The 23,554-nt window shown below is 37.7% G+C and overlaps 1 protein-coding gene across 1 annotated transcript in view; it reads left to right on the top strand.

Moving 5' to 3' along the window:
- Positions 1 to 23,554, top strand: part of LOC137048117 (uncharacterized) — a 137,932-nt gene that overhangs the window by 13,778 nt on the left and 100,600 nt on the right. Inside the window, 3 exon segments of the mRNA XM_067426123.1 lie at positions 10,903 to 11,537; positions 11,706 to 12,197; positions 20,409 to 20,513. Of these exon segments, the coding sequence (XP_067282224.1) occupies positions 10,903 to 11,537; positions 11,706 to 12,197; positions 20,409 to 20,513 (1,232 nt within the window).

Here is a 23,554-nt window from a genome sequence, read left to right as displayed (position 1 = left end):
CTCGTTCATTTGGATGTGCGTCATTGCATACGTTGCATGAGTGTCCACTACTGACCGAACCATTGCAATGGACTGAAATGGAACTGTCCATATAAACTTCCCTTGTCCACTTCACAAAGTTGAATGCACTTCAAAATGATGAAGTTTGCAAGTGGATGTCTAAAAGTGGTGTGGAAAGCAGCATCAACTGCCTAATTAATGCTTCTTGACTGACTTCTTTTGAGTGCTTGTTATTTGCGTTTGATTTGTATTGTTACTGACTGTAATTAGAAAAATAAATCTACATTCTTAAAAATGCATCTCCCTTTAGTAATGTTTATTGGGGAATTCCTGAATAAAGTTCTAACATCATTTAACGGATTTCTTGAAGTGCAAGAGACATGAACATGAGCAGGAATATCACACTGCACACAGCCCATGTCTTCATCCACCAGTGCTGGAGCACATTGCTCCTTTAGTACGAATGAAGGAAGATGAAGATGGACAATTAAAAAAAAAGATCTTATCTCCTGCTCCCTTAATTACTAATCACGAAATTATTCATATTTCTGAATCCCTATTAAATTTAATATAACTGATCTCAAAGGTAAGCCTGTTTCCACTAAAACTAAATAAAAAAAATGTCTTGTGTTTATTTAGTGAAATGTCCAACATTTTGATAATATGGTTGTTAAAAATAGTGAATCATATAAAATAAATGTAAAATAAAAGCTAAAATAATATTTAGTTTGATCCGAGGTTGAAAATCAATTTGAACGTTTCTCCTTTACTGAGCATTTGTTGAAAATAAAGAAATTATTATATCTGATAGTTTAACTGCAAATATAAATGTGCTGAAGTGCTTCAATATTTCTATCATGAATGTTCTCCGGCATCATGAAAGAATGAAGAATAAATGCATTAAATATTTGTATTGTATTATAAAAGGGTCAAAGTTCAAGGTACTTTTATTTAGATTTGTGATCACTATGCCTAAAAATATTAGCCACTATCGGGGCCAAGCGCAGACAAGAAGACAAGACATGCCAGCATGGCTGGAAGTCTCAATCCAAATGCAACAATGAGCCATTAAAGACCTATTAAGTTTTTTAAGATTTTAGGCAAAATAGCAGTACATTTTTAAATACAGTCAATAAGAATGATTTAATGGTCTATCACTTTCGACCAATAGGTGGCGCTGTTACGAAACTGATGTGGTGTAGTCAGATTGAGGTGACAATGACACATGCAAAGTTTGGTGTCAAAATGTCAAAGCATTGCAGAGAAACAGCCTTAAGAGTAATAATAAAAGGTATATGTGTAGTGGGTTTTCTTCTGCGTTGTGTTTAATTGTTTTTATTTTTAGACGAATAATAATAAGAGCCCACACAATGATGCAGTTGAAATGGTTCTCTTATTTGCACGATTGAGGGTTTCTCTCTGTGTCAAAACAAAACAGACACCATCAGACACAATCCATCAACATCTCTGGTCTAGCTGTGCCTCTCTCCATGACATCCAGCGAAAGAGAGAGCATAACATACAGTAAGAATTAGAGAAACAATTACAATAATAAGAGAAAACAAAAATAATAATAAAAAGTACGGAAGAATACAAGAAGAATACAAGAAAGATACTAATGATCCATTTACATACCTGTGTCAAAACAAAACAGACACCATCAGACACAATCCATCAACATCTCTGGTCTAGCTGTACCTGTCAATCATCACATAATGTCTTAATGTAAATACATATGCAAGAAAATGCATTTAACTTATGGATCATTAGCGATAAACAAATACATGGATCGTATGGATCATTAGAGATAAACAAATACAACACATTCACAAATGTACTCAACTCAAGTACTCAAGTAACATGAATGGAAATTCAACTTCATAAAATGCATAGTTCTATAACAAACCGCGATCCGCATATCGCACGTGCAACAGCGGCCATTACTAAACTTCATAAATCGATTAAATGTACTCTTAACATTCTCACTTCAAATTAACAACCTCTGATTAAAGAAAGGTTATTAAATAAACTCATTTTCCACAGATAATCGCTAAACAACAACTACTAAACACAATTGAAGCACATTTGCGAGGAGCTAGTAAAAACGTACCTCTCTCCATGACATCTAGTGAAAGAGAGAGCGCGCACGGAAATTACATCAGTTTTCACCTCACACTTGCGCATGACGTCACTTACGTATAGTACGTTTTTAACTTTTTACACTTGCACAAATAAATCCGTAAAACAAAAACCCAAAATACAAATATACAAATATAAAGAAATGAAAACACTTTGTAAATTACAAGCATATTATGCTTATAATCACATGACTATAGTTCAGACTTTTCTTCCAAAACGAATTTCAAAATAAAAGTTACTCCAAAATTAATAGTAAAGTACTACTTATTTCAATAATCTAGTGTAACAACATTCACTCGTTACATATGAAAACTGTTTTGTCTATCAACACAAAATGAATAACTATTTGTCGGCATGGTCTGAAGACGATACAGTTCAATTTTTGTGAAAATCGGACAAATGGTCTAAGATGAGTTTGAAAAAGTAGGTTTTTAACAAATAACAAGATGGAGGACAGATAGGTTTGCAAAACACGGCAAAATTGGGTTGAAATGTAAGTGTCCCCAAATGAGCAAGCCAAGCCAAAAGCACCGGTGGCAAGGAACCAAAACTGTCAAAAAATCTTGGTAGAAACCAGGCTCAGTCAGGGTGCCAGTTCTCCTCTGGCTGACGAACAGTGTATGATTATAATTCTGGCAACATTACAGTTCAGAAGTCATATTAGATAAATAGATATTTGTAGGATTATTTGATAGATTGGAGTCGTCGTGCCGGAGATGGGTTTATTAAGGATGTCTTTTCGAGTTGGCATTTACAGGGCATAGTTTAATTGACACACTCTCTGCAGACATTTCAGGGATGCATTGGTCATGTCCAGGCGTAAGTCCACCCTCTGATCAGCATACAGTCCAGTAGCAGGAAGTGTGGCAAATACAAATGATTGATGTAGTCCTCCTATTTTTATATAATTAAATGCATATAGTACACCGTGCTCTATGTTCCTAAAACCACAAGGTGGTGTTGGCACAGGTGCAAGGGTCTTTCATTGCTCTTGCAGCTTTAATGTAGTTTTGTATTTTTTTCTTTTTGGGACCTCAGGAAGAGTAGTCCCTGCCTAGGTAGTGGCCAATGGGGATCCAAATAAACAAATAAACTCAGATCATAGATGGGAGAGAGCATTCATGGCAATACAGGTAATTTAATTAAGAATAATTTTTTTTTATTATTATTTATTTTTACAGTTATATCATCTCTCTGCTTGTTTTAGGTGTGGTGTCCTCAAAGGGGGGCCATAGATTATATGTGTCAACATTGTTGTAAATATCTAATTTTGTTTTAAAGTTATATCCACTTATATCTATGAGAGCATGGGCTGTACTAATTGGATTTTACCACTTCCAAAATGTTGGCTTTTGGTCATTATTGTTTAGCTATTGACCTATGTAAATATTCTGCATCTCCTGTTGTGGTTTTGTTTTGATTGGACTAACTGTTTCGAAGACATTCGCAAATGTTTTTTAGGTGCTAAAGTACACCTTTTCACAAACCATAAGGTGAAACCTGGCATGTTTGGTATTATTGGACTCAGGAGTCTAAGGAGGGGAATACTGTGAAAAACACTGGCTTGAAAATTCTCAGGCTCCTTCAGGGCATTGTGCCAATGACGTATACTGGGTTTGCGATACGCCAGTGTCCTCATAGGCTATCATGGCACACAGAATGAAGACACAGAATGTGTGGATGTGTATATTGTCAGTTTCATTTGTTTCTCCACTGTTAGAGTGCCACCAAGTGGTCAATCGTTGCGATTTTTTTTCATTTGATCTCACGCCGGCTTCACACTGCACGCGTAAGCAGGGCGTAGGCAGCCCCGAAGCAGCGCGTGTGTAAAGCAGTAGCAGTGCGTGCACTTTTTGCTTTCACACAGGCAGCGTTTGTCGCGCGCAGTTTATTGTATGCTTTGTTCTAGACCACACACAAACCCACTCACGGTCTTAGAAGCAGCAATGTACTGATCTGTACCAATGTGATGAAATAAAGAGCAAAGAACATAGGAAAAATCTTGCTACTTCATGTCTCTAACCGGACATCTGTGGTGAACTAGTTCCCAACTGGCAACCCCCGGGTGAAAGAAATCAGTGTTCTTTATGGTCCTTCGAGCCGGAGACAGAGTTTTCCACAGATATTGAGAAGCAACCTTTGATGCAGCATAAAACGCAGCAAATCATTGATGATTATCACAGTCCACAACAATGGTATACCACAGATCGGTGGGACCAGCATGTGGAAGCATTACAGAAGGAAAATGCTGATGTGAGGAAACTCCACAGTGACCTGATTAGCACAGTTCAACAGCTGAAGGAAGAAAGAGATGATCTAAAGCAGGGCCAAAAGTAAGTTCACGTCACAGATGTCTGAAATACAAGCAGAGGTAAAACAGTTTGTGGCAAACTCAGCAGCCGCAACTCCCTCAGAGATTATCTCCATTACCTGTATCTGGTCTGTCAGAGACCCTAGACTGCCCTAAACCAGTACCAGCCCCACGGATGCCTAGAGTGACTAGAACAGGGTCGAATCCAAAATACGGCCAAGTATCTCATGATACATCTCAAGGTAGTAGCTCAGCGGAAAGTGTAGGAAAGTATTAGGAGTATTAGGTGTAGGAGTATTCAAGCAGTCAAGAAAGTCTGTTCTCTTCTGTAGATGGCATGAGAAACCTGCACCTGAGCTCCTCCAGGCAACAAAAGCGTAACATCAGTCCGTTGAAAGACCGATTAGTAAAGGAAAAGATGGATGACCTGAAGCCAACATGGTTCCAAGGAGTCATGTCTGATTTCCCTCTCCACAATCTTCCTTCAGGCAACGACACAAGCTTTCATCTAGGAGTAGGAGAAGACACCACCACTCTCCAAGTGCATTGGTTGACCAAGAACGAGTATATCGTGGCCCTACGCCTACGATTCCTGATGACCTGATTCACCCAAACCCCAGGGAGTTTGCACGGCTTAAGCTTGCCTTTGAAAACATTCTGCCAGCTGATACCACAGAGTGCTTCAAATTCCATATTCTGCTAGAACATCTCAAGCTTGAGGAAGCACAGCTAATTGCTTAATCTTACAGCAGTTCTCATCATCCTTATTCCCATACAATGGATCCACTCAACAAGCAGTATGGCCAGCAACATCAATTGGCGTTACACCGCATAGTGAAATTGATGGAGTGACCACCGCATAGTGAAATTGATGCAGGGACCGAGCATCAACACTGGAGACATCAAAACATTCCAGATGTATGCTCTGAGGGTGAGATCTTTGGTGGGAACGTTGCGACAACTAGGTAAGCCTGGCAATGTAGAACTAAGATGCGGATCGTATGTGTCCAGACTACTGAGTAAATTGCCACATGATCTGCAGTTACCAGCAGTCATATCACCCTGTAGGCCAAGACTGGTTTCCCACTGAAGCTAACAGGGCTGAGCCTGGTCAGTACCTGGATGGGAGACCAACTGGGTTAACTAGGCAGCTCCTGGTAGAGGTGTTAGTGAGGCCAGCAAAAAAGGACCATCCTTCGACGGCTTTAGTAGGAATGTAAAGCTCTTCGAGTGCCTTGAAAAGCGCTATATAAATCGAACAAATTATTATTACCATCTTGGGACCCACCAAGGAAGGTAAAACCATTCCACAAAGGGACAGAAGTTCTATTCAGCACTAAGAAATTCCCTTCAATGCCTCCATCACCTGCCACAATTAAAGGGGGGGGGGGGGGATGCTGTTTCATGCATTCCAAGCTTTTTACACTGTTAAAGACTTGGATTCCCATCCTAAACATAGACACAGTTTCAAAAACTAAGTTGAACGTTTGATGGAGTATTTCTGTGTCAAAAATGGACTCGGACATGGACTCGGAACACTGGGACTTGAGACTTGACTCGGACTCGACAGTTGGTGACTCGACTACAACACTGAGTCACACTATCAAATATATTGTTTTCTTGCTTGTGTTCAACAAATGGTCAGTAAAGGGAGAAACGTTCATATTGATTGTCAACATCAGGTCAAACTAAATATTATTTAGCTTTTGTATGATTCACTATTTTTTTGCAACCATGTTACCAAAATGTTGTACATTTCTCAATATGGTTTACAGTATAGTGATTTTGACTTTGATTTGGATTTTTTTTCTAGTAATTGACAGTAAACAACGAATTTAAACAAAATATATAAAGTAAATCCAGAATGCCTGACAGGGTTTTAAGCAAAACTTGCTTAATCTGATTTATAGTTACTGATAAAGTTTTATTTCTCATAAATTATTCACAGTTATAGAGATTATTCTTCTCACTGTAACTTTGGTAAAACGGTTGATGAATGTGATCAACACTGTACAGTTTGAGACGATGGACTGAGATTATTTTCTTGTCCTCCCATCATGTTTCAGAAAGAGCCCCGATGATGTCACTTCCTTTGCGTTAGAATTTTGAGAAATGCTCTTTTATTTCAAATGAGGAAAATCATGGCAGCCTTAACAAGGTTGAGTAAAACATGTAGGACACGGATAATGCTAATAAAAAACTGTGCTCCAAAATGTAAACATATACAATCTACTCCACTTAACTGTGCAACTGATATACTGAAAATTAAATGAATAAACCAGACCTGATGGAAGAGTGAAGTGGAGGATGTCTCACAATGAGTTGTATTAGTGACACTTCAAAGTTGGAAAATACAGTTTTCAACACATCTTCAAACTTTTGAATTCATTTTACCAACAAAAAATGCTTAACCACTTGCCAGTCACCCCCCATTTCGACATACCCCAAATAAAAGGGCTGGCTCTCTTTAAGTATACTTAAGTATACGCTCTTAAGACACATAAGTAACATATATCAAGAAAGCCAACACTAAAGAGTTTACAATTCAAGACTCAGAATTACTGTTTAATATGAATATATATAGGCCCAAACTTTAAAACAAAAATAATCAAATATTAAAATATATTTTTAAATGTATAAAAATATTATGTGACTGTAGTATAACAACTTATAACCACAGCTAATGTGAAGCCACAAGTGTGGTCAAGCTTTATTTAAAATCTGAGGATGAAATCTCTAAAATCATGCATTTTATGAAGCATATTGAATGGCATGTCATGCGAAGATGCAAATTTTTATGTTATTGTAATCTATAGTGTTTGCATTTACTTTCGATCGCGACATACAGTGGGATTCAGTGATGTTAAAATGTTATATTTAACATTTTATAAGGAGCTAAAAATAAAAAAAGTTTGTGTTCTGTTCGATTAACTGAGACTTCTTACAGCCCTTGCATGCTGTTGCCCTTGTTTGTTTAGTTGCTTCTATTGCTCTCCTCTTTTGTAAGTCGCTTTGGATAAAAGCGTTTGCTAAATGATTACATGTAAATGTATATTGAGCCATATGAGACATTTTAAATCTATACATAAATGTTCATTTTGAAACCCGGAAACAATACATTTTGCTTTGTGGTGCTCTTTATTATTAAAGGTTTTATGGTCATTGTCAGTTTATGTACAGAACTAACATGTTAATGATCAAATGAATTTATTATATTGAATGTAGTTATAATAAAGTTAAACTATGTCATTTTGTGGTAAATTATCTTTTAATAGAGCATTTCAGATTGTTTGTAAACAATGGGCACCAGGATACTTCCGGGTGGCAGAACGCGAGCGTCTTCTACTGACAAACTGAAGAGATCAGCCGGCTACTGTTAACATTTACAGAGTTAAGAACATTGTTGTTGATTAAAGTTGAAACTATGATGAAAACGTGTTGTGTTTGGGGTTGCTCCGTCAGATATACACCAAAAGGTGTAGGACTGTATCGATTTCCTTCAGAAAAAAGTAAATATATCCAGCAAAACCAGTGTGTGAGGAGGCTAAAGCGAGAGGACATCGTCAGAAGAGGTGCTACAGAGAAGAATTCTCAAAACGGTCCATCTACAAAATCATAGCAGAGCATAATTATCTTCAGCTGGGGCAATTCAAGACTAATATTAGTAAACTTTAGATCTCTTTTAAAGATCGAACTCATTGCCAGTCACTGCCTGAAGTAAAGTAGGAAGAGACCGAACTTTTAGTGTCATGTAGGCTACTGATCGAATGGCAATGGAAGAAATAGGAAAAGCAGAACATAGTTGTCAGCTGATGGATGATTGATGCGTGTACCACACTGGCTAGTTTGAGTGAATGCCTAACGTTAGCGGAGGAGCGCTTGTCTACAGCACGCTATCCTTGTGACCGTCAGAAGCTCACGTCTGTGCTATCTGATCCGACTCCATTATACAGTATAGCAACAGAAAACCATCATAGCCTTTTTAGTTAGATAACAGGGAAATAGACCATCTACGATAGCCTAACATATAGTAAATCAAACAGCAACAGTCACTAAAATAACTACTCAATGGTAGGCTGAGGCTCATTTAAAAATGATGGTATTAGACTAGCACTATATCTACTGGAGCAAGGTTAGGCGTTTCACGTATCGCTATCTCCTGAATTAATTAATCAGTCCCTCAATAATCATGTTAACTATGTCTGAATCCCAAGCAATTTACTAGTGTTGCCATAGGAACGCTTCGGCTTTTGCCACCCGGACAAACGTTTATTACTGTTGTGACGTCATGGTGAATTGTCCTATAGAGCAGTTGAATAGTCTTTTGTCATATATCCTGAGTGTAATAATGTGTTTGTAAGAGCAAACAGTCAGAATAAAGTGAGATGATCTGCTGATGATCCTGAATGTCTTGTTGAATGAGTGTTGATAGTCTGAGGCTCATCAATATTAACAGAGCTGCTGAAAAGACTCTTTATTTCATCTCAATAGTTCCTGTTTTCACCTCATTTATTATGATGATGTCTTCACATCTCCTGTAAATTCACACTTAAAGCTCATTTCATTGGTGTCAACAGACTGAGGGGATTTGATGAACAAACTATGAGAGCAGTGGCAGAAAATCTGTTACATTATAATGTAAATGATTTCTGGAAGAATGTAAGAGCATCGAATAGGAATAATGTGATATTACCATGCTCTATTTCTGGAGCCGAGAATATAGTTGAACTCAGAAGACATTATTCTGCCTTGTTCAATTGGGTAAAGAATGAACTGTATGAAGTGGAAAAGGTTTCCTGTACTGATATAATGGGCATTACAACTAATGTTATATGGCCAAGTAAATATGTTGGTGAGAATGTCATTTGTTTTCAGATCAGGTTAAGATTAACCTTTTTAGAGTAACTGTACTTCCTTTAATACTGTTCCTTTGTGGGTCAAGTTTAAAAAAGTCAGTTTATGTAAGTACTGGTATAATTGTTTCGTTTAAATGTTTTGTACTGTTTGTAATTTTGTGTTAGTTGTTGTATGTCTCTTCTCTAATGGACCTTGAGTCTGGAAATAAAGTTGAATTGAAAAAACAAACAAACTGTTGGTTACTAAATGTATGTTTATTTCTTTCTTTATGCTTTCATTTTTTTTCTTATCATTATTTATATTTGGAATAATTTCATTACATTATTTATGTTCTGTTATCATTTAGTTTTAAAACAAATTCAGTAACAGAAATAGTTTTGATCTTAGCAGATCAGCTCCTCCCACACTGGAATTCATCATCAGTGAAGCTCCTCCCACAGCAATCACATCATCAGTGAAGCTCCTCCCACATCCGTTGATCAATAAATGTTGGAATATTCCCATCAGTCTACAAGTGAAGACGAGCATCAAAGCATCAGGAAGAGCTGAAATCTGCAAAGACTGAGTTTATTAAAGAGGACAGTGAGAACACGAGTGATCCAGAACCTGCAGAATGAAACACACTGAAGATCCTGAAGAACAAAGAGGTTGGTGTTTATTCTTCATTCATTCATGATGCTGGAGAACATTCATGATAGGAAGACTCAACACTTCAGCACATTTAGAGAAACAGTTACACTCTCAAATAGGTACTGAATTTAACAAATGGTCAGTAGAGGGAGGTTTGAGACACTTTCATATGGATTGTCACCATCGGGTCAAATAAGCTCCCAAATGACATTTTTTGCACCCCAAAACATGACTCGGAACAAAACGAACTGTGATTGGTTGCGTAACATGTCAGTCAAACAGACTTAAAGGGTTAGTTCACCCAAAAATGAAAATTCTGTCATTAATTACTCATGCCGTTGGACACCCGTTAGACCTTTCTTCATCTTCAGACACAAATTAAGATATTAGTGTTGAAATCCGATGGTTCAGAAAGGCCTTCATTGACACCAATGTCATTTCCTCTCTCAAGACCCATAAAGGCACTAAAGACGTCGTTACAAAGCCCATCTCACTACAGCGGCTCTACAATCATGTTATGAAGCCACGCGAATAGTTTTAGAAAAGGCCCTTAGAAATGACAGTTTTTAGTCAAATAAAATTTGGTGCCAAAATCATGGCAATGCTGCATAATTTGAAATGCTAATTATTACATTAGATAATATTGTCATTTATCAAATATATATTTTTCTTTGGTTTCAGACATGATGGAAGAGAGCGAGGAGAGTGAAGAACTGAGTGAAGTGGAGGAGGAACATCATGTCAAACCTGGAGAAAAACCTCTGAGTCGCTCAAAGACTAAAAAGACATTTATGAAGAAAACAAGAGCCAAGAAATCTACAACCTGCACTCAGTGTGGAAAGAGTTTCACTAACACATTTAATCTTGAGCTTCACATGAGGATCCACACCGGAGAGAAGCCGTTCTCATGTGATCAGTGCGGGAAGAGCTTCACATACAAAAAAATTCTTAAGGAACATATGAAGATCCACACCGGAGAGAAGCCGTACGCATGCAATAAATGTGAAAAGAGCTTTTCAAAGAAACGTAATCTTAAGCTTCACATGAGAGTTCACACAGGAGAGAAGCCGTTCTCATGTGATCAATGTGGGAAGAGATTCACTCAAAAGGCATCTCTTGATGTTCACATGAGGATCCACACTGGGGTGAAACCATTCCCATGTGATCAATGTGGAAAAAGTTTCAATCAATTATCAAACCTTAAAAGTCACATGAAGATCCACACAGGAGAGAAGCCGTTCTCATGTGATCAGTGCAGGAAGAGTTTCACATACAAACAAATTCTTAAGGAACATATGAAGATCCACACCGGAGAGAATCCGTACGCATGCAATAAATGTGAAATGAGCTTTTCAAAGAAACGTAATCTTAACCTTCACATGAGAGTTCACACAGGAGAGAAGCCGTTCTCATGTGATCAATGTGGGAAGAGTTTAACACATAAGGCATCTCTTGATGTTCACATGAGGATCCACACTGGGGTGAAACCATTCCCATGTTATCAATGTGGGAAAAGATTCAATCAATCATCAAACCTTAAAAGTCACATGAAGATCCACACAGGAGAGAAGCCGTACTCATGTGATCAGTGCAGCAAAACATTTATTGATACATCAACCCTGAAGAGACACCTGAGAGTTCATACGAAGGAGAAGCCACATTCATGTTCTGTGTGTGGAAAGAGTTTTTCACTGCTGCAAACTCTACAAGCACATGAGAAAATACACACTGGCGTGAGAGACTACATGTGCTTTGAGTGTGAGAAGACTTTTACTACAGGGAGTAAGTTAAAACAGCACCAGAGGATTCACACTGGAGAAAAACCTCACAAGTGTTCACAATGTGACAAGAGATTCAGTCGGTCAGGACATCTGAAAACACATGAGAGGATCCACACTGGAGAAAAACCTTACAAGTGTTCACACTGTGACAAGAGATTCAGTCAGTCATCAGCTCTGAAAACACATGAGAGGATTCACACTGGAGAAACACCTTACAAGTGTTCACACTGTGACAAGAGATTCATTCGGTCATCAGATCTGAAAATACATGAGAGGATTCACACTGGAGAAACACCTTACAAGTGTTCACACTGTGACAAGAATTTCAGTCAGTCATCAGATCTGAAAAGACATGAGAGGATTCACAGCAGAGAGAAGCCGCACACGTGTGATCAGTGCGGGAAGAGTTTCTCTACTAAAAGTCACCTGAAGAAACACATGAAGATCCATGCGGTGGAGAAACCACCCCAGACAGCATGGTGACATTGATACAATGTTGAGTTTTGATCCAGACAATCATTTTGGTGGAGATTGACATTTCAATGTTTAAAGTGTGTTGGATCAGCATTGAAACTGTGATGAAAGCCGGTAGCACACATGGGTGGAGACAGTGACACTGAACTAACAGTGATTTGTAGTTGATGAGCACAAGATCATGCTGGTGTGTTTCTCTGCAGAACACAAGTGGGTGTTTCCCAATCAGTGGGGCGTTTTCAAACCATGATGGGCATTGTCATCCGCGGTACCTGATTTGCTCTAATCCACTGCGGGCTTGGTTAAGAGGTGGACCTTCATGAGTTTAACAAGTCTGTTGAAAAATGATAACAAAAAAATTGGCAAATTTGTTAAATTGTTGTTTTAACTCAGAGGTTGGGTTGTTTTAAATCAGCAATTGGGTTATTAAACAACCCAATTGCGGGTTTAAAACAACTCAACCGTTGGGTTAAAACAACCCAATTGCTGGGTTAGTCCATTTTCAACCCAAATTGGGTTGTTTTTAACCCAGCATATTTTAGAGTGTAACTTCCCTAAGTCTCGTTCACTCGGATGTGCGTCATTTCATACGTTGCATGAGTGTCCACTACTGACCGAACCATTGCAATGGACTGAACTGGAACGCCCTAAGCCATTGATCACTTGGAATCCACTATGGAGTTGATTATTATTATTTTTTCCTTTACAAAATAGTTTAATGCAGCATTCTATAGGTATATAGGTGTTCTTGGGTTGTTCACAAAGAGTTGTTTGTGGTGGGATAAATTAAACACGATATGAGGTGACGTCACAATCGTGTTGCATTGTGCTATATGAAGCTGCCTGAAGTGTACATATGAAGTAGACAAAAGTAGACAAAAGGGTCTGTCCATATAAACTTACCGTGTCCACTTCACAAAGTTGAATGCACTTCAAAATGATGAAGTTTGCAAGTGGATGTCTAAAAGTGGTGTGGAAAGCAGCATCAACTGCCTAATTAATGCTTCTTGACTGACTTCTTTTGAGTGCTTGTTATTTGCGTTTGATTTGTATTGTTACTGACTGTAATTAGAAAAAGAAATCTACATTCTTAAAAATGCATCTCCCTTTAGTAATGTTTATTGGGGAATTCCTGAATAAAGTTCTAACATCATTTAACGGATTTCTTGAAGTGCAAGAGACATGAACATGAGCAGGAATATCACACTGCACACAGCCCATGTCTTCATCCACCAGTGCTGGAGCACATTGCTCCTTTAGTAGGAATAAAGGAAGATGAAGATGGACAATTAAAAAAAAAAGATCTTATCTCCTGCTCCCTTAATTACTAATCATGTAATTATTCATATTTCTGAATCCCTATTAAATTTAATATAACTGATTTCAAAGGTTAGCCTGTTTCCACTAAAACTAAATAAATAAAAAAAAGTCTTGTGTTTATTTAGCGAAATGTCCAACATTTTGATAATATGGTTGTTAAAAATAGTGAATCATATAAAATAAATGTAAAATAAAAGCTAAATAATATTTAGTTTGATCCGAGGTTGAAAATCAATTTGAACGTTTCTCCATTACTGAGCATTTGTTGAAAATAAAGAAATTATTATATCTGATAGTTTAACTGCAAATATAAATGTGCTGAAGTGCTACAATATTTCTATCATGAATGTTATCCGGCATCATGAAAGAATGAAGAATAAATGCATTAAATATTTTCTGAGATTTTATTATAACGGTCAAAGTTGAAGGTACTTTTATTTAGATTTGTGATCACTATGCCTAAAAATATTAGCCACTATCAGGGCCAAGCGCAGACAAGAAGACAAGACATGCCAGCATGGCTCGAAGTCTTAAACCACCTCCAACAATGAGCCATTAAAGACCTATTAAGTTGATTTTAGACAAAATAGCAGTACATTTTTAAATACAGTCAATAATAATGGTTTAATGGTCTATCACTTTCGACCAATAGGTGGTGCTGTTACGAAACTGATGTGGTGTAGTCAGATTGAGGTGACAATGACACATGCAAAGTTTGGTGTCAAAATGTCAAAGCATTGCAGAGAAACAGCCTTAAGAGTAATATTAAAAGGAATATGAAAACTGTTTTGTCTATCAACACAAAATTAATAACTATTTATTTTGAAGACGATACAGTTCATTTTTTGTGAAAATCGGACAAATGGTCTAAGATGAGTTTGAAAAAGTAGGTTTTTAACAAATAACAAGATGGAGGACAGATAGGTTTGCAAAAAACGGCAAAATTGGGTTGAAATGTAGGTGTCCCCAAATGAGCAAGCCAAGCCAAAAGCATCGGTGGCAAGGAACCAAAACTGTCAAAAAATCGTTGTAGAAACCAGTCAGGGTGCCAGTTCTCCTCTGGCTGACGAACAGTGTATGATTATAATTCTGGCAACATTACAGTTCAGAAGTCATATTAGATAAATAGATATTTGTAGGATTATTTGATAGATTGGAGTCGTCGTGCCGGAGATGGGTTTATTAAGGATGTCTTTTCGAGTTGGCATTTACAGGGCATAGTTTAATTGACACGCTCTCTGCAGACATTTCAGGGATGCATTGGTCATGTCCAGGCGTAAGTCCACCCTCTGATCAGCATACAGTCCAGTAGCAGGAAGTGTGGCAAATACAAATGATTGATGTAGTCCTCCTATTTTTATATAATTAAATGCATATAGTACACCGTGCTCTATGTTCCTAAAACCACAAGGTGGTGTTGGCACAGGTGCAAGGGTCTTTCATTGCTCTTGCAGCTTTAATGTAGTTTTGTATTTTTTTCTTTTTGGGACCTCAGGAAGAGTAGTCCCTGCCTAGGTAGTGGCCAATGGGGATCCAAATAAACAAATAAACTCAGATCATAGATGGGAAAGAGCATTCATGGCAATACAGGTAATTTAATTAAGAATTTTTTTTTTATTATTATTATTTTTTACAGTTATATCATCTCTCTGCTTGTTTTAGGTGTGGTGTCCTCAAAGGGGGGCCATAGATTATATGTGTCAACATTGTTGTAAATATCTCATTTTGTTTTAAAGTTATATCCACTTATATCTATGAGAGCATGGGCTGTATTAATTAGATTTTACCACTTCCAAAATGTTGGCTTTTGGTCATTATTGTTTAGCTATTGACCTATGTAAATATTCTGCATCTCCTGTTGTGGTTTTGTTTTGATTGGACTAACTGTTTCGAAGACATTCGCAAATGTTTTTTAGGTGCTAAAGTACACCTTTTCACAAACCATAAGGTGAAACCTGGCATGTTTGGTATTATTGGACTCAGGAGTCTAAGGAGGGGAATACTGTGAAAAACACTGGCTTGAAAATTCTCAGGCTCCTTCAGGGCATTGTGCCAATGACGTATACTGGGTTTGCGATTCGCCAGTGTCCTCATAGGCTATCATGGCACACAGAATGAAGACAACGAATGCCCATTTTCATCTGACTAATGTGTGGATGTGTATATTGCCAGTTTCATGTGTTTCTCCACTGTTAGAGTGCCACCAAGTGGTCAATCGTTGCGATTTTTTTTCATGTGATCTCATGCCGGCTTCACACAGTAGCAGCGCGCGCACTTTTTGCTTTCACACAGGCAGCGTTTGTCGCGCGCAGTTGTCACTCACAGTTGTGTACAGAGTAGATACTTTATAATGGATATATTTGCATTTCTCTTTAAAGTATTTGAAATGGAAATAAAGCAAAGATTTATCATTTATCATGCTTTTTTAAATTTTGTTTAGTGCAAGTTTTTGATAGAAGAAAGGCCATCGCACTATATGTCTATGAAAAGCACACTGCTAAAAAGAGAAACTTCAGGAAATTGTCTTGAAATATTGGATAGGCATCAAATTTACATGCATTACCCATCATAAACCTATTAAAGATAATTCATAAATGACTAATAACTAAGAGGAAACTTCTTAATGATATATTGTAGGCTAAATGAGCAAATTATCTAAAAAAATGTTTTTTTTAAAAAGACAAAATAACGCACATCATAGTCTATCTACATGTCTATACTGTATGTGTGCTATATTAATGTGTGTATATTCTATTTACCTATCCATATTTAGTTGATCGTTCGTGAGACAACGAAAGATTGTCAAAAACACTTTGAAATGACTTACCATCAGCACCAAGAGCTGCTCACGCTCACCATCTTCCCCCCATGCGTTTTCATTCACTTGCAAGTCTTTATAAAGCAAACTGTGTGGATCATAGAGAACTGTGTGCTTCTCAACCTCCACGATGAGACGAGTGTCGTCCATTGCTGTCTTTCCAGGTGCACTCTGCCTGTGACACCACGTGCTTTTGTTTATCGTTTCTGTTTTTATGCCAGCATATAGTTATAATATATACATCATTTATAGTTATAACCATTTTATTAAAAGAGGTCCCGGTCACATCAAACATTTTGGCTCCCCTTAGCGACCATGATTCAAAATGTAATTTTTTTTATAATTATTGATAGTCTCTCTCCGGAGAACATTTCTGCAGTGGTTTGGTTCCGATCAGTCAAATAACCTGGGAGTAATTAGCAAGTAGGCATACAAATCCGAGGCATCCCAGATAGCAAATTGGCTTTGGGCCGGATCTGGCACATACCGGATCTGGCACATACCGCATGGAATTACGGTCCAAGGTTGGCCCAAGAGCTTTTTGCCGAAAGTCAACCTGAGCAATGCCGGAAGCAAACCAAGACTCACCCAGAGTTTTACAATGTACCCAGAAATCATCCAGAACTGGCCCATTCCAACGCCGTAATCCCCAAATGTCAGCCAGACAAGAACCAAACTGCCACCACCTTTACCCCAGAACTCAGCCACAACTTATCCAGAAGCTCCAGAAAACAGCCATAACTGAGCCAATATTATGCCAGAGTGCACAAAACTGAACCAGAAATTATCCCTGTGTTACACTGATATATTGTGCCAGGAATAATAAAAGAATGAGACACTACACGAACGTAAAGTACAGCATTTTATTGAGATAGGAAGAAAAGATACAATTTCAGCCAGATACAAGGAAATATAAAAGCAATGGGGTAAAGTTAAACCAATATTAGAGTAAGGCAAAACAAACGCAACAAATAGTCACAATAATAAAAATACATAGCAATAAATTAAAATGTTACAATAGAAGTGTGGATCATGCTTAAATGAAATACAGAAACAGACCAACATTGGCTAAGAAATCTCAATGCACTGATACAGAAGAAAACACATGAAAATAGAAAGAAAAAAAACACTAGTAAATTAATTGAACATCATCAGTTTGACAACACATGCTGCAAATACTCACAATGCAACCAAATACAGAAACACACAGCAAACAGCAAGAGACTTCAACATCCTGCAACAGAAGAAACCGTACATAGAAAAAACACCAGCAAGTGAAGAAATCATGCTCCAAATACAAAGCAACCAATAAATATGAATAATAATAAAAACAAAAACACCACTGTGGAGTAGATATTTGTGATGTTGTTCTGCCATTTGCAGAGGATTTCTGTGTTTGGTTGAGTTTTGCGTATTTGCAGCATGTACTGTCAAACTGATGAAGTTGGTTTCTTCATTTTCTGGGGGTTTTCTTCTGATGTAGCATGTTGAGCCCTCTCAGCCACTGTAACAAAACACAACAGAAAACAAGCAATAAAATAAATTCCTGCAAACAATAATGCAATAATTACATTTTTAAAAAGTGTAAATGTGTCATGCATAAATATTGAAAGACAGAAACAAAAACTGGTCATAAAAGACTAATTATATAAAATGTACAGAAATGAAAGCAAGTAGTCACAATACAAGAATAAAAACAAGACAAATTAAATTGTTACACAAAAGCAATAATGCTATTTTTTAGAAAAAAGCTGGTTATAAAAGACACGTAAAATACAAATAATATTTACAGATGTGCAAAAAATTGGCCGACATGATAAAATTAGATATCAGTCGACTCGGCATGACGTCCTGAATCTAACGAGACCACTTTTATGATTTTTGGACAAACGGTTCAGCAAAAAAAAAAAAAAGCAAAAATAGCCATTTTTCCTATCTCTGGACCAGTAGGTGACGCTGTGCCGAAACGCAGCAGGTTGCCAGGTTGCCAGACGTGCCTGTGCCAACATGTACCAAGATTGGTCTGAATATGATAAAGCGTTGTGGAGATACAGCCTTATGTCTGTTTTCGCAAGCGCTACGTAAAATTTGTTTGCGCGTTTATCTGAAATGATTTGACGAATCAACTTGAATTCCATAACATTTTGTCGGCACTGGCTGAAGATGATCTGGTTCAATTTTCGTGCAAATCAGACGAACCGTCTAGGTCGAATTCGCAAAAGTAGGTTTTTGGGGAAATTCAAAATGGCGGGAAATATATAATGATGGAAATAATGTCATAGGGTGCTTTCAAATTGGCAGGAGCTCAGAAATCTGAGGAAAAATTTAATTTTGTTTCTAGCCCTTCAAGGACAACTCCGGTGAGAAATGACCCTAGGGGTAATTAACAGATGGTTGCAGAGTAGATCGTTCTCTGGGATACGTTTTCATGGAAATCGAATGTAAAGAGTTTTATCTTTAAAAACCGATTAGGTTATCACTAGTCTATGGGGCATAGGGTAGTGAAATTTAATCGCTAGTTAATACCACTAACAAGGCTCAAAATAGCCTCACACTAACACGGTAGCATAATGAGGGTCCCTACATGTAAACCGAAGCATTGAGAACTTTGTAAGTGTACAAAGAGTTTAATAATAAGACACTTAATAAACATAGTACATTACGCGTTCACGGACAGGCGCCATCTTGGAAAACAGTCTCGACTCATCGAGCCACGAGCGCTCTGCTAAGTGATGAACTGTGACTTGGAATCTCATATGGTCCGTTGTTTCCGGAAGAAAACACTGAACACAACAGAGAAAATAAATAAATAAAAATAAAAATGTCCATGTTATTACATTTCACAAACTTAATTCCTATCGACCAGCTCACTTAGAACAGCGCTCGTGGATCGATGAGTCGAGACTGTTTTCCAAGATGGTGCCTGTCCGTGAACGCGTAAGTCACTATGTTTATAAAGTATCTTCTTATTAAACTGTTTGTACACTTACAAAGTTCTCAATGCTTCGGTTTGCATGTAGGGACCCTCATTATGCTGCTGTGTTAGTGTGAGGCTATTTTGAGCCTTGTTAGTGGTATTAACTAGCGATTTAATTTTATCACCCTGTGTCTACCCTGTGCCCCATAGACTAGCGTTATAAGCTTATCTGTTTTTAAAGATAAAAGTCTTTACATTCGATTTTCATTAAAACGCATCCCAGAGGTAACTGGATGGTAGGATGGTATCTACTCGGTAACCATCTGTTAATTACCCCTAGGTTCATTTCTCACCGGAGTTGTCCTTTAAGGTTCAAAAGTTATTAGCATAAACATGAGTGCAAATTTGGACAGGTGGTGGCGCTAGAGGGATTGAGTTAGAGACACCAAAATTGGTGTATTTAATGTTGGGACTGCCCTCTATCAGAATGTCAAATCATTACAACTTTCCTGCAAACGGTTCTATGGGCTGCCATAGACCTCAATGGTGGAAGAAAAAAGTACGAGAACAGATTCAACAGGTGCCTCCGCACCTTCGGTACTTGGCCCCTAAAAAAGAATATTTTCTTATTTAAAAAAAGTAATAAGAATTTAGTTTGAAAGAAACTTGTTAAAAAAGAATGATGCTGTCCTCCTGAATCAATTCTGAATAATCTAATAAATCAAGAACCAATCTCATATTATTAATAACAATATGCCTTTTATTCATAAAGATTGTATCTCGTCGAACTCAGTGCAGAGTTCAGTCTTTTAGCAAATATAAGAGCTACAATTTTACAAACATTTTTGAGCGGAGATACATGACGCCAATTGTTCATTAAAAGTAAATCTTTCTTGGGTTTCAGGATTAAAGTAATTAAACCTTGAGTGAGAGTTGGGGGGGGTCTCATTCTGTATGCTTTCTTCAAAGAGCTTAAGTAAAAAAGGGATAATTCTTTAGAAAACTGTTCGTTGTTATAAACAGACAGACAAGGGGACCAAGGGCTGGTGGAATATGACAGAGTATATTGAAATACCAGAATGAGCGTGGCAGGTAAGTGAATGGCGAGTGAATGGCAAGCAGGAATACTGGATGTGCACAGGATGATACTTGTCTTTATAGTTGCAGGAGAACAGGAGAAGGCAGACGAAGAAGACGAGGAACACAGGAGACGCTGACGATTGGACACAGAGATGCTGGAGCATGGGAGATCAGACAAAGGAGCAGGTAAGTATACAGGTGAGTCCAAGGGAGTGCAAAAGCCGTGGCTATGTGCAAACGAGAGTGGACAGTGACTAAAGCCGGGTGCACACTGTGCGATTTTGGCCACGATTTGGCCGTCTGAGACAAATTTAGCAAATCCTAAAAGATTCCTCAGATCCTAGGCTAAAATCTGACGTCTTTGGTCGTTAGTTTGACATGTTCACCGGCAGCCGATTAATGAGCACTGCGATCAGATTTTACCTCAGACGAAATTCTGGCAGTGTCAGATAATAGTCTTTAGCTATTATTCCAGCCGCAGTTGGAACCAGCTTCCTGAACAGATCAGATGTGCTCCAACAGTAGCCACATTCAAATCCAGACTCAAAACACATCTGTTCAGCTGTGCATTTACTGAATGAGCTCTGAGCACTGTATGTCCGACTGATCGCACCCTATCTTATCTCTTTATTCTTTTTATAATTGTTTTAGTTTACCTTTGTTCTTATCTTTGGTTATTGTTATTTTATATGTTCATTTGAGTTAAATATGATGAGTGAAAACTGGGTTTGATGGAAATAGTAAGTTTGACAATAAGGTTTGAGTATGTGTAAATCTGTGGAGGGTATGATGAGTGAGAATGGGTTTAACAAGAAGGTTCCTGAGTAAACATCAGGGAATAGTGATTAAAACGGATGTTATGAACGTGTTTGAGAAAGAAGGAGAGGTGTTCTAATAAAGATGGTACATGTATGTAGGCTGTAAACTGAAGAATGTTTTATTTTATATCAGACCATTATTGTGGATCTGACCATTTTATTTTATTTTATTATCTTTACAACTGTTTTAACTATGCTTGTTTTAATTTTTTTATTTGTCCACATGGTATTCTTTTTTCTCATACATTTGTTACCACTGTTTTAATTAATTTCTATGTAAAGCACTTTGAATTGCCATTGGGTATAAAAAGTGCTATACAAAGAAACTTGCCTTGCCTTGCCTTTAGTGTGATCACATCACCGTTTCAGAAAATATACAGATTGGCTGTACACACGAAAACGCAAGATTTCAGAAATTATCGGATTCATGCTCCCAAAACGCCGGATCTGTGTGGATGAAACGCTGATACGGTAAAAATTGTATACGTATACAGCTAAACCCGTCTCCGTGTGGACGGGGCCTTTGGCCCCATTTATACGATGGGAAAACACAGATATTTCCCTGCGTTTTGGCCTGTCATTTACATGAAAACGCTGTTTTTATCCCAGAAATCGATTATTTAAAAAAACTCCAGCCAACGTAGCGATTTCTCAAAATGCTGGTTATGTGTTGCTGTGTCAACTGGAAGAAACAGGGTTTTAGGTTCTCAAACGTCACATTATGCGCAAGAAAATGCTTACGTCATGTGAGCGCCCTATGTTTAGAGTTTGTTTGATCATGGATGCTGTTAAGGTGGTACTGATTGTGCTATTCGTTGTTGTCTATTTTTGAGGATTCTGATTGGCTTGTATGGGTTTATCCTTCTCCCAACACTGCCGCCCATAGGTTTGGCATAGTTATGATGGCGCTCGATAGCATATTTATGCGGGTTGATGTAAACGACAACTTTTTTGAAGATGACGTTGTGTGCACAATGTTATTTTTGAAAACGGAGGGGGGGGGGGGGGGGGGGGGTATTTGTTTCTCTAAATACCCGGCTATGTGTAAATGTGGCCTTAGAATTACTCACAAGAACACTGCTAAGAATTGACTTAAGAGTAAAACAATTATTGGCTCAAAGCTGTGCTTAAAAGTTAGTTATCAAGCATCTCAATCATACTTTAAGTGAAGTTTAGGACTAAATCTTAAGTGTCAGTCTTAGAGTTGATGCAACACTTTGCTGTGCCACAAACAGGATTTTGGATTATGTCATAGGCATGGACCAATCACTGAATAGATGTCCTTATTTAAGAGTATTCTCAGATAAATTCACATTGAAAGGTGGAGTTTACATTCAACACACATTTGACAATAAAGAATTTTCAAGACAATACATTATAATATACACATTTGAAATGAAAGATTAACACGTTTTCCACCATGTCTTAATTAAATGTTTTAAACTGGTGTGCTGTTAACTGACCTGCCTATATATAGCCTATATTTCGTGATATAATCAGCCACCATGGATTCCAAAAGAAAACCAAACTGTCAGGAGAAAAGCGATCGCTACTGCTTGCTGAATTAGTGGAACAGTAGAATGTTATAAAAGGCAAGTTCAGTCCAACATTATCCAGCACTGAGAAAGATGATGCCTGCTCTGTCCAAACAAAACTGTTCGATTAACTGCTCATTGTCAAACATTTCAAAAACATTCTCCCTCTCCTAAAAAATGTGCGCACGTCTCTGTCTCCTCAGTGCCATCACTGCCCCTACTGGACACTCCTGACCACTTGAGAGACCTCTCGAGCTGTCTTAAATAACTGGGAGAGGAAGAGGGATTCTCAGCTTTAAGAAATTTGATAACCTGCTTTTATTTGAAAGTAGGAGTAAATTTCATGAATTCTCAGCACTTAAGACTAAAAAAGCTTAAGCACTTAAGACTTTGAGAAGCTTGATAAATACGGGCCCTGAACTTGTGACATTTGTAGAATTCTGCGGTAAGCCCATCAGTCCTGGGTGATTTATTGTTTTTAAGTTCTACAGAAATGTGCAATTTCTTGAGCAATTAGTCACTGTACCATCAATATTTAGATTTTCAACTGATAAGGCTCTAAAACGACTCTTTTCTAATCTGAAAAATATGCTGTGTTACATTCTCCTTGCTCTATCCATTTTTGTAGATCTAATGTTAGTGCCCTGTGCTCTGTAAGAGTTCAGCTCATTTAATTTACATTGCAGTTCAGCATCCAGATTCAGAAAGCTGCTCTGGGGGGTTAGAAGGAAATATTGCAATTTTTGACACCACTGTTAGGGGTTAACAGCTTATGCCCCAGGACCAGTAGTGAAGAAATGAAGACAGAGTCAGGATTATAATTAATGAAAAGAAAAATGTACTTAAGAATAGTTTGCAGTTTCAAAAGCAGAAG

This window comes from Pseudorasbora parva, chromosome 2 (genome assembly GCF_024679245.1).
Source record: "Pseudorasbora parva isolate DD20220531a chromosome 2, ASM2467924v1, whole genome shotgun sequence".
NCBI lineage: Eukaryota > Metazoa > Chordata > Actinopteri > Cypriniformes > Gobionidae > Pseudorasbora > Pseudorasbora parva.
This window is presented reverse-complemented; position numbering and strand designations above follow the sequence as displayed.